We start from the raw sequence: 11,815 nt of genomic DNA on the forward strand, positions 1-11,815 counted from the left end.
GTTTCCTCTGAGTGCTGCGGTTTCCTCCACAATCCAAGGACATGTGCTGTAGGTGAATTAGGTAAGCTAAATTGTCTGTAGTGTATGTGAGGATATCCTGGTCCTCCAGGTTGGGGGTTGAGCATTGGGCTACCCACCTCATAAAAACTAGATGTCACGAAACACCAATATGGTGCGATTAAATATCAGCTTCAATATAAATGCCACTGGGAGTAATTAAGCACATATTAATATTCAACAAACGCTTAATGTAAACTGAATCAGTTATTAATTGTATTTGCCATTTTTATTAGCACTTTTTTACAGACTGTTGTTTCTGCACATGAATTGGATGCTCATATTGTTATTACCGGTGTAGCAGAGTGGATAAGAACTATTACAAATTCTGAAAATCATTAGTTTCATGCATGTATATACACTCACCGGCCACTTTATTAGGTACAAGCGGCCCTCCTATGAATTGTCAGTCACTGATATTGCCCCCCACCAATTTGAGTTTGAAACCCCCGCCCTAAAATTAAGTAAATTATTTATAGAGTGCTGTGTAGAAGACTACAATAAACACAAACATGTGATGTTTTGAAGCATTAACTCACTTTAATTGTGATATTGGTTAAACAAAATAATAATGTCCTCAACAGTGCCCCAACCTGTGCACATTTCTTTCGACACATCATCCTCATTCAAAACAATAAACTCTCACAACTGCAAATAAAGACAGATGTGGTCCAATTTTGTATATTCTTCGCCAGTCCACTTGGAGAACATTCAAAGGACTTGCAAGTGTAAAGCGTTCAATATCAATTAGGGTTGTAATGATAATGGAATTCGGTACCAGTCGATATTGAAATTTTAAAAACGTCCATTTTTCCACCAACATTTGAGCGAGTTCTTAAACAGCGCTAATTTGCCATTGTGTTCACATGCTTAATAGAAATGACTGTGCTTGGCCGTGAAGGTCATCAGTTTACCGAACTCACCGCTGTTTACTGAGTGTAGCCACAGATACAGGGACAGTGGAGCGCTTTAAAGACGCTAAGATCAGCTGGTTTGCCTATAAGCTGACATCTGCTGTTCAATCACGGATTTAAAGCGCTCTAGTGTCCCTGTATCTGTGGTACACTCAGTAAACAGAGGTGAGTTCAGTAAACTGATGACCTGAAAGCCAATCACAGTAATTTCTTTTGAGCTCATGAACACAATGGCTAATCTGCGCTGTTTAAGAATGCCATCAACAGCGCTCGAATGTTAGCGGGAAATGGACGCTTTAAAAATTCCAGTATCAGTTGGTAATGAATTCCAGTATTGTAAAAACCCTAATATCAATGCAATTTTAATATGGAAATGTGATGTTATTTGTGTTGGTAATCTAACATAGTGATACCAGTTCCACATTTTAACCCTTTCTTAAACATTTAACAATGTTAGAGCCAAAAATATATAAAAAAATAACTTGAAAATACGTAAATGATGTTCTTTAGCTTTTTTTAATGTACTTTTTCAGTTTTGGGACAGGTCCTTATGGAATGAAATAGATTAAGAGACTCTTAATCTAGTAATTTCTGGTTTATTATGTCCCAAATCTAGTCTGGTATAGGATCATTAAAGTCTACAAATTTTAAGCCTTGAGCCTGGATCTATCCAAAACCCAGGATAGAGCGGTTGAGTGAATGTTGTCTGGATTCTGTGGATGAGGCTCATTGTTGTGTCAGAGACACTGAAGTAGGACAGAACTCCTGCTCTGTGGTCAACATACACTCCTATTCTGGAGGATCTGGAGAGCGCAGGGAGTTTCGTCTTGATGTTATTGTGCCAGAAAATGTAACGGGATCTAGAGCAGATCATTTTCCAGGATTGGTCATTATATCCAAATCCACTTGTAGTTCTCGTTCCCTTTCTGTTGATGCTCTTATAGGAGACCGCCACACCGACTCCATACAGTCTCTCATTCCCGATCGACTCCACCTCCCAGTAGCAGCGTCCGCTCACGCTCTCTCTACACAGCACACCAAAAAAGTTGGTAAATCTGTCAGGATGGTCGGGTAAGTGCTGAGCTGTGTGAGTGTAAGTCGCCACTGTGTTGCCCTCAGACAGGCAGAGGGATTGATGCGCTGTGTTTCGATCCAGAGAGAGTTGAAGGAAATCTAAAAAAAATAATTACATTTTTAATTTGGTAGGAAAAACAACGGCAGCAGAACACTAAAACAAGGCTATAGAATACACAAGACATGTCACTCGTATAGTTTTAAAAGAGGAAAAGTGTAAAGGTTTATATTTCTGCGTCGAGTGCAACGTGCGTAGCTGTGCATTCATACTTCTGCACGCTGTTTCTGTTGCCTTAAATGGACTTTGACTAAATACAGTATAGACTACAGTAGATGTGTATACATGTGTTACAATGAACGTATAAATCTAAAAAGTTTCGTGCGAATCTCTCGAGTTCGAAAATCTGAACTTCAGCAGACATTCGCGTCGCGTTAACCAATCAGAAGCTTGCTCTTGTGGGGGCGTGATTGTGACCCTCCAGGCGACACCGACAACAATTCATCAAACTGGGCTTGGCTCAGTCAGAAGCACCATTGAAAGCCCGTGATCCAGGTTCAGTTTCTGGAGGAGTTTATGAGCTCACACAGCTGGATGCACCTCTGAAAGCATGTAGTGGACTCAGACACGGTCCTAAACGTATCGACGCTGTTTTTCAGCCTTCATAAAGTACATAAACACTTATTTTCTTCATAAAATCCATGTTAGCCATTTAGCAACGAAGCTACAGTCACTGTAGAAGCCCTGCCCATCACGCGAATCCGCGTCTGTTCTGAAGTGAATTTGACGCGCGAATGAAGCGAGTAAACTCAAATGTTCACGCGGCAATTTACACGCGAATAGCTCGATTTACCCGCACGTTCCGCTTCTGGTGTGAACACAGCATAAAAGGCACAGTATGTAATTTTCGCCACTAGAGGGAGTTTATTCGCAACAAACAAAGCTGTATTTTGATGACACTGTGACTAAGTGTGGTATCATGGGAGTTATCATCTTTATTACATCCTATGCAAAATAGAAGATTGTTGTAGTAGTTTTTGGATTACTTAATGAAAAAAATCATACATACTGTGCTTTTTAAAGTATAATTTATTTTGATTTAAAATATTTAGAGAATTCTGAAAGTGTACAATGTTAAATATTTAACTAGTGCTATAAAAGAAAAACTCAATCACACAAATCCATTTAAATGTTATGTGTTAAATGAAGTGCATTTGTATGGTTTTTTATTAACTTACATTGTAGGAAGTCCTTCCTGGTCTTGGGTTCAGTCTGGTAAGCTCTGTTGATTTTTGTTTCTTTGGAAAGAAACAGACAACATGAGTGTCATTGAGATTTAATTACTAATATCCATCTCTTCATATTACAGTAGCTCACTGTAAATAAGCAAACCAGGCCAAGTTTATGAACACTGAATATGAATCAACATGTGCAAATTACATCCTTTAATGTTTTTACCATTTCATACATTAAGCTCTTAGTTTTATTCTTGTAAGCAAGATAATATTTTTATTTAAAAATTACCTTTATAAAATATGTTCTCAATCTCCTCTTTACAGAACTGCTCCAGTTTTTCTTTCAGCTGAGAGACAGATCTCCCCACATCTTCATTAAGGAGGACAGAACTGACATTGGCTCTGGATATGTCGGTCATTTTTGAAGGTTCACAGAGAGACTGAAATCTCTAGAGAGAATGAAAAGTAAAACACACTAAAATTATCTGCGTACTCACATCGACAGGTTTGACTGTATGATTTGGTGACACATTCCAGCACATACTTTATACTTTATTTATATTTATTATTTGTCATTCGTTTGTAGTTTACTGGGAAATACATATTAGTAGGGCTGCATGATGCTGGAAAAATTAGATATTGCAATATTTTTTATTTTGCGATATATATATATATATATATATATATATATATATATATATATATATATATATATATATATATATATATATATATTGCAATATGAATACAATTTTACCAGATGATTAAATATCTCTATTTGAAAAGAATTTATAATGTTAGGATTATAAATTGATTGGGATGATTCTGCAGTGGGAATGCCTCTCTATAAAATCCAATAAACAATCTATAAATACAATCAAGAAAAAACTGAAATAAGTGTTTTATCATTTTCCAACTCGAACACGATTCAAGTACAGTAATTTAAATGATAAAAATAAACAATTCAGTAAAATTAATCATCTATAAAGTCACAAATGGTACCATTTCTTTTGCCTGAATGCTTTTAAAATCAACATACACATCACAGGCATCGAAAACACATGCAAATGATAAATTATAACATAAACTAGGCTTGGACAGTAATACGGTAATATGGTATACCGCTGGATCTATAACTAGCAACGGTGTCAGTTTCAATACCGTTATACCTTCATAAAAAAAAATCTATGCACGTATATAGAAGACAACTATTAAATATTATTTATTTATTGCCTAAAAATGCATATGCGTGATTGTCATCATGGGACAGTGTGGAGGAGAGAGGTCAGGTAAGATGGCAAGTCACGCAACAAGTGACCAGAAAAAAAAGAACACAACCTCTGCAGTTTGGCAGTATTTAGGCTTTCGACCAAACGAGAAAGAAGACGTGGTAAATACGAACTAGAGGTCTGCATTCCTGCTGCTGTACTGCTGGAGCCGTGGGACCTGACCAGATTTCTTGCGGTGCAGGAATAAATAAAAAAAATAAAGCGGGGAGCGGTCGGTAACTCTTGGCTGTTTCTCAATTCTAAGAACGCAGAGAGCGGTCTTGCCAGGTGTCCTCAGAAGAACGAACTCAGGAGACCGCGAGGGCAGAGAATGCGTCCTTTGAGAAATGGGATGCTGCGTTCTTCCTGATGGTCACGTGACCTTCACGCGTTTTAAATTATTTAAACATTATTATTTAAATTATTTAAACATTACAGCATTCATACAGCGATTTATTGTTTTTCCCCTCTTCAAAATATATACTTTGCATAAAAAACATTATAAATATACTCTGCACAATATAAATAAAACACATTTTAATACGAATTTCAGCAAACTAACACCCTTAATGTGTTATTCCTTTATTAGGATGTTCATGGTAATGTTTAATTTCACCGTTTCATTTAGAGAAACTCCTGAGGTAAATAAATGATATCTCTGAACTTTAATAATAAATCTAAATTAAATGCTACGCTTCCCACATCCATTCGCAATGACTTCTGGGACTTCCAGAGCGAGTTTGGTGCTCAAGTCTGCATCAGTGCGTCCTTGATATCAAGAACACATCCGGGAAGTTTCACGCGTCCTCCGTACTTGCGGTCTTGAGTATTGGAACTGAACTTAGGCAGCTAATGATGACGTTGCACGAGAACACGAGGACGCAAGACCGCTGAAGAACGCATATTGAGAAACAGCCAGTGTGTAATTTGAATGGGAGCGCATATTATATATTATATAGCGAGATTATATCGCTCCCGAACTCTTTTTTTTTTTTTTTTTTTTTTGCTCTTCTATTCACGAACACTTCACCCCAACCCACCTCCCCACCCAAATTTCTAATTAAAAACTCAACATTTCATGTCCTATGATGTGATTATTGCAAATAATCACATTGCGATATCAATGCTGAAACGATATGTTGTGCCGCCCAACATATTAGGATATTTACCAGCTGTTCAAATCATTTTATATTATCAAACATTGTAAAGAAAGTTAGGAAAGATGTTTGCTTGCGAATTTGTTTGCTCTATATATCAGATCTCAGTTACCTGTAGGAAATGTATGTGATCATCAGTGTGTAAAAGTTGCTCCAGCTCAGTGTTTCTCCACTTTAGATCTTCAATCTCCTGCTCCAGTTCCTTCAAGAGTCCTTCAACTTCACTCTTTGCATCCTTTTCCTGATTTCTGATCCTCCATATAACTTCAGATCGGCTTCTCTCAATGAATCGGCTGAGTTCAGCAAAGATCTCCTCACTATCCTTCTCTGCCGCCTGTGCAAGGTGCTGTTAACATACACAACTAATCTCCATCAGATTAATTCAGTGTAGTATGTAATCTATAGTGAGCTTCAATGTGAACTAAAGCAAATAAACTCTAAATACTGTACATCTGCTCTCCTAACATCCAACTTTTATTTTTATTATCATCTGCTGTTCACTTACCCTGTTAGTCTTCACAGCGTCTTTCAGCTCCTGCATCCTCTTCTCTCTCTCCTGGATCTTCTGCTGGAAATAAGCCTGTGTCTCTTCCAGCTGTTTCTGGAAATATGTGAAGAATATGTAGAGCTATTATGACAGTGTTCTCTAGCTGAATGATTAACTATTTTCTATGCTTACCTGTATGTCCGTCCTCTCTGATGTAGTCGATACGGTGTCATGATTTTTATGTTCGTCTACCGTACACAGTAAACAAATGCACTTCTGATCAGTGCGACAGTAAACCTCCAGCAGTTTGTCATGTTTTGGGCAGATCATCTGCTTCAGTTGTCCAGTAGCTTTGGTCACTTTATGTCTGCCGGAGTGAAACTCCTCATGGCGCTCAAAGTGAGTTTGACAGTAAGACTGTAGACACGCCAGACAGGATTTAACAGCTTTGTATTTCCTTTCGGTGCAAACATCACACTCCACATCTCCAGGTCCTGCATAACTAAGCGCTGGAGCAGTCTGAAATGATGCCCCCCTCAGTTTCTGCACTATTTCTGCAAACATCACGTTTTTGTTTAAAGCAGGTCTTGGAGTGAAGGTTTCTCTGCACTGAGGGCAGCTGTAAACTCTCCTCTGATCATTTTGATTCCAGTAGTCTGTAATACAGTTCATGCAATAACTGTGTCCGCAGGGGATGGTCACTGGCTCCCTCAGGAGATCCAGACAGATCGAACAGTTGAACTGATCCTCAGCCACGGAAATATTGGCTTCTGCCATTTGAAGGTGCTTAGACTGAAAAAGAATAAAAAGAGGTATAAAAAATACCTGCACACTGCCTTCACAAACTGAACTATTATTCAGTTCAAGCTCTGTTTATTTACTCAGGTTGTTTTCTTTAGCGATTTCTTTATTTGTTTCCACCTTATAAATCTGCATTTTTGCCAGATTAAAAATATATCAAGGGCATTCGCATTTAGGTAGAAGATACAGAAAGCTAATCAGACAGTATTTCGTAAAATCTTTGAAACCTGCATGATTTGGACTGGGCTGCATTGAGATTTTTTAGCATGACAAATAATCAGGCAGTGGTGTAAAGTAACAAATTACAAACACTCAACTGACTGTAATTGAGTCGTTTTTCTCAGAAATTGTAATTTACTAAGTAGTTATAAATGTGTACTTTTTACTTTCTCTTGATTACATTTTTAGCGCTTTATCTGTACTTTTACTCCACTACTTTCCTTCAACCTGCAGTCACTGCTTTATTTTTGCCTGTCTATGAGGATTAGAAAATCAGTCCTGTGATTCCAACAAATCACAATACTGAACTACCTTAAGACATGCAGCAAACAGTTTGAGTGTATCAAAAGTGTTCAAGATGATGTCCGAAATATTTACAGGCAATGACCCAGACACTGTATAGACTGCTTGTTACTGATGAGAAAATGACAGATGTTTACTGTATGGTGACTGAAATGACTTTAAACAAGAACTAAAAGCACTACAGAATGTTACGTTTACACACATTCACAAATTGCATGTAAATGCATAAGCTTTTTACAGTGTAATACTCATCATCACTCATGAGTAGTTTTACAAGGTCTGCTTGTTACTCATACTTTGAGTACTGTTTAAAATACACTTTTACTCTACTTGCACTACATGTTTGGGCAAGTATAGGTAATTTTACTGGAGTAGGATTTTTCAGTTCTCTGTCCACCACTGGTGTCAGTACAATACTTATTTATTAAACTGGTCACACAAGGAGTTAAATAAGGTTGAAGTATTATGAAACAGTGTATGTTGCTCGGCTACTACTTTTCTACAGCAACAGTTTCTGAGGAAATACACTGATAGATACACTTAAGGAATGATGGTGAAATGTTTATATATATATATATGTATATATATATATATATATATATATATATATATATATATATATATATATATATATATATATATATATATATTTGTTACATTTTATTTACTTTGTTTTGTGAAACCACGATACATACAGACCATTTCAATGTGGTCTTGTCTTTGGTCCATGAACATTTCCTGCCTCCAAACTATTTCATAACTGTAACAAGAGGCAAAATCAATCTCAACTTAACGTTACTGTTAAAACGACTATCCTAACATTGTTTATCAATATGTGGCTCTTTTTGGATTCTGGGAAGCTCTAGAAATTAAAAATTTACAACAGGAAATGCGTTGGGACCATTGTTGTTTGCATTCCTTAAAATCTATATGGAATGGGCATTTCGTGAAAGCAATAACGTTACATGTAAGCCGTGGTTAACCGTGAATTTAAAACAGCAAACTGTTCACATTGTTTTCTTTATATGGGTCTTTTAGGGTTGAAAAAAATTTGAAGTGGTAAAATGAGAAGTTGAAAAATACCAAATCTGCAAAAACATACACACTCTAACGTACTGTAATTCCACTGCAAACTTAACCCCGATAAAAAAGAAATAAAGGATTAGGTAATACAGCCGGTTATATAACAAGAATAACACAACTGCAATTTTAGTTCACAAAAGTAAACCAAAATAATAAACACAACTCCCATGAAAACGCAGAATAAGCGTTATATGTAACGGTAACACGTTATACCAAGAAAGAGATGCACTAAATATAAGCTTACCTTTACTTGAATAAGTCCAGTTAAATTCAAGCACAACTGTTAAAATATGTTGTTCAAAGGAACTTGGCTGCCCGTCATTTCTCTACTACTTCGTTGTTCTTTGGACTTAATGGCGGTTTGGTGCATCTCCGCCACCTACTGGAGCGAAGGTTGCAACGATGATGTCGAGACCATATCAAGCATGGACCAATTTGAAATGATTTAACTTGTTTAAAATCATATTTGCTATAATTCTCTGTCTGTTGTAAACCCAAAATTACATTTATAAGGTGTTGATTTGACTAATAAAAATGTACTAACAAACACATTCGTAATATTTTTCAGAAGCAAAGTAAAATTACTCTTGGAGGCAATTTTTTCTGAAACTCTGTTATAGTTAATATTAATTGGAAAAGAGCCTGGTTAACTGCCTTCAAATACATAATTAATAATAAAATTAATGAAATTAATTTTAAAATGCTACATACAATTTACCCAGTCAAATAGTTTTTATCAATGAACATTAAAATGGAGGATATCTGTGGTTTCTGCAAAGCAGATAAAGAGAGCCTTTGCCATTTAGTTTTTGAATGCAACATTGTTTCTGGAATGATCTAGCCAAATTTATTTTTAAAAAGACAAAACTTTATTGTTTTACATTAAAAGATCTTATTTTTATTATGAAAACAAATCCAACAAATGTCTTCAATATATTGTTAATCTCTTTATTTTATTGGCAATATTCTACATAAACAGAAATTTGCTAAATCCTCTCCCACATTAACAGTATTTTGTATCGAGAGAAATTGTTGAAAAGCAAAAAGATTTGTATAAATTATTATGACACTTTTTTTAATTTCCCAGTTAATTTTTAAAATCATTGGATGTAGAAATGCTGTACACTATGCTTTGTGTATTCAATTTTTTCTTTTTTACTTTTATTTATTTTTACTATTTATATTAATTTATACTTGTTTATTTTTTACCATTGTTTTGTTAGTTTTTTATGTTTCACCTTTTATATTGTGTTGTATGTTTGTTCCTGATTGTTTATGCAATAAAAAAGCATAGACGTTTATAGCTATCTATTATAATGTTTATGATGCTAAGCGCGTGCGTTATTTGTATTCAAAATATCTTTAATCAATTACTGAAAGATAATATATACTTGTGGTATGGTGTATGTGTAATCAACCACACCACTTCTGACTTTGATACTGATAATTTCGTTACCATATATCATTTTTTAAATGTGCTTGTGATATTTGTTGTCAAAATAATGTTTGGTTATTTTATTATTTAAAAAATCTGAATTATAAGGGCAATTATAAAAAATAAAATCTTAAAAATAAACCGTTCTGGGAACAAGCATATTTCACTCACAGTGAGGTTCACTCTCTTAAGATATTTGATCTTAGCTGACTCCCAGTTAACTAATTTTAATGAGATTTATATAGCGTCTTAAAACCCTAATTTCTTGTAGAAAAGCTCAGCAAAAGAGAAAAGTCATTACGAGTGTGCAGTGGTGGAAAGAGTACTGAAAAATTATACTCAAGTAAAAGTACCATAATTTGCCTAAAAATGTGCAAGTAGAGTAAAAGTATCTGTTGTAAATATTACTCAAAGTATGACTAGACCTTTTAAGGTACCTTTTAAGGTACTTATGAGTAGTGAGTATTGCGCTGTGAAAAGCTGATGCTTTTACATTTAATTTGTGGATGTGTGTAAACGTAACATTCTGTAGTGCATGTAGTTATTGCCCAGCAGGCACACAACGTCATAGGACGTTAATATTAGGTTAGAATTAGGTTGTGATGTCAAGTGACCAAAATTCAATGTCTAGCCAGCGTCTAAGGATAACGTTATATTGATGTCTAATCACAACGTTAAATGATGTTGATATTTGGTCGATTATAGGTTGTGTTAGAAAGTGATCAAAATCCAACATCGAGCCAACATCTTAAACCAGCGTCATATTGACGTCAAATACTGATATTTATTTATCAGGAATGGCAACCAAAATCCACCATCTGATAGACGTCATAGTGCACGTCCACACAACTTCAAGCTGTGACATTATTAGACGTTGATATTTGGTTAGCTTTCGGTTGGACATTGACGTTGGTCTGACATTGAGTTCTGAGTCTGACGTCAACGTTGTTAAACTTTATTTGTATAGCCCTTTTACAATGTCAATTGTGTCAAAGCAGCTCTACATAGAAGATCATAGTAAATACCAAACAAAACACAACGTCCTTCACGACATTGGGGTACAACGTCTGTCTGACGTCATGTTGATGTCTTGTACTTGCTGGGTGTTTAAGGCCATTTCAGTCCCCATACAGTAAACATCTGTCATCTTCTCATCAGTGATATGCATCTAAACAGTCTCTGGGTTAACACATGTAAAGATTTTGGACATCTTCTTGGACACTTTTAATTGCCCATATCTTGAGGTAGTTCATTATGAGGCGATTTACCTTCTATGTGTGATTTGATTGGACGGGAATTACAGGACTGATTTTTCTTATCCCCTTAGACAAGAAAAAATAAAGTAGTGACTGCAGGTTGAAGGTAAGTAGTGGAGAAAAAGGACAGATACAGCACTAAAAATGTACTCAAGTGAGAGTAAAAGTACACATTTTTAAAACTGCTCAGTAAATTACAATTCCTGATAAAAAGTTATTAATTACAATAATTTGAGTATTTGTAATTAGTTACTTTACACCAGGCGTGTCCAAACTACGGCCCGCGGGCCATCTGCGGCCCGCAATCAGTTTTGTGGCGGCCCGCGAGGCTTTTTATAAATAATAATAGATTCTGGCCCGCTATACAAAAATGAACGTAATTCAATAAATAACCACCGGGTGTCGCTATTACATGCATTCAATTAAGCAGTAGTTCTTGTTATGATCTATCTATATCTATCTATCTATCTATCTATCTGTCTATCTGTCTGTCTGTCTGTCTGTCTGTCTGTCTGTCTACACACAGTT

General features: G+C 35.8%; 1 protein-coding gene across 2 annotated transcripts; it reads right to left on the reverse strand.

The window, feature by feature from the left end:
- Window positions 1–577: 577 nt before the first annotated feature.
- ftr24 (finTRIM family, member 24) lies at window positions 578–8,964 on the reverse strand. Of its 2 annotated transcripts, XR_015477516.1 has the most exons (8): window positions 8,841–8,948; window positions 6,383–6,982; window positions 6,209–6,304; window positions 5,816–6,049; window positions 3,568–3,727; window positions 3,282–3,341; window positions 1,191–2,144; window positions 578–975 (listed from the first exon to the last, which is right to left on the reverse strand). XR_015477516.1 is itself a non-coding variant. In NM_001365968.2 (7 exon segments), coding segments are annotated over 6 exon segments (1,677 nt in total). In that variant the 5' UTR covers window positions 6,968–6,982; window positions 8,841–8,964; the 3' UTR covers window positions 578–1,602.
- Between the last annotated feature and the right edge of the window lie 2,851 nt (window positions 8,965–11,815).

The sequence above is a fragment of the Danio rerio genome, chromosome 2, assembly GCF_052040795.2.
Source record: "Danio rerio strain M-AB ecotype USA chromosome 2, GRCz13ab, whole genome shotgun sequence".
NCBI classification, from domain to species: domain Eukaryota; kingdom Metazoa; phylum Chordata; class Actinopteri; order Cypriniformes; family Danionidae; genus Danio; species Danio rerio.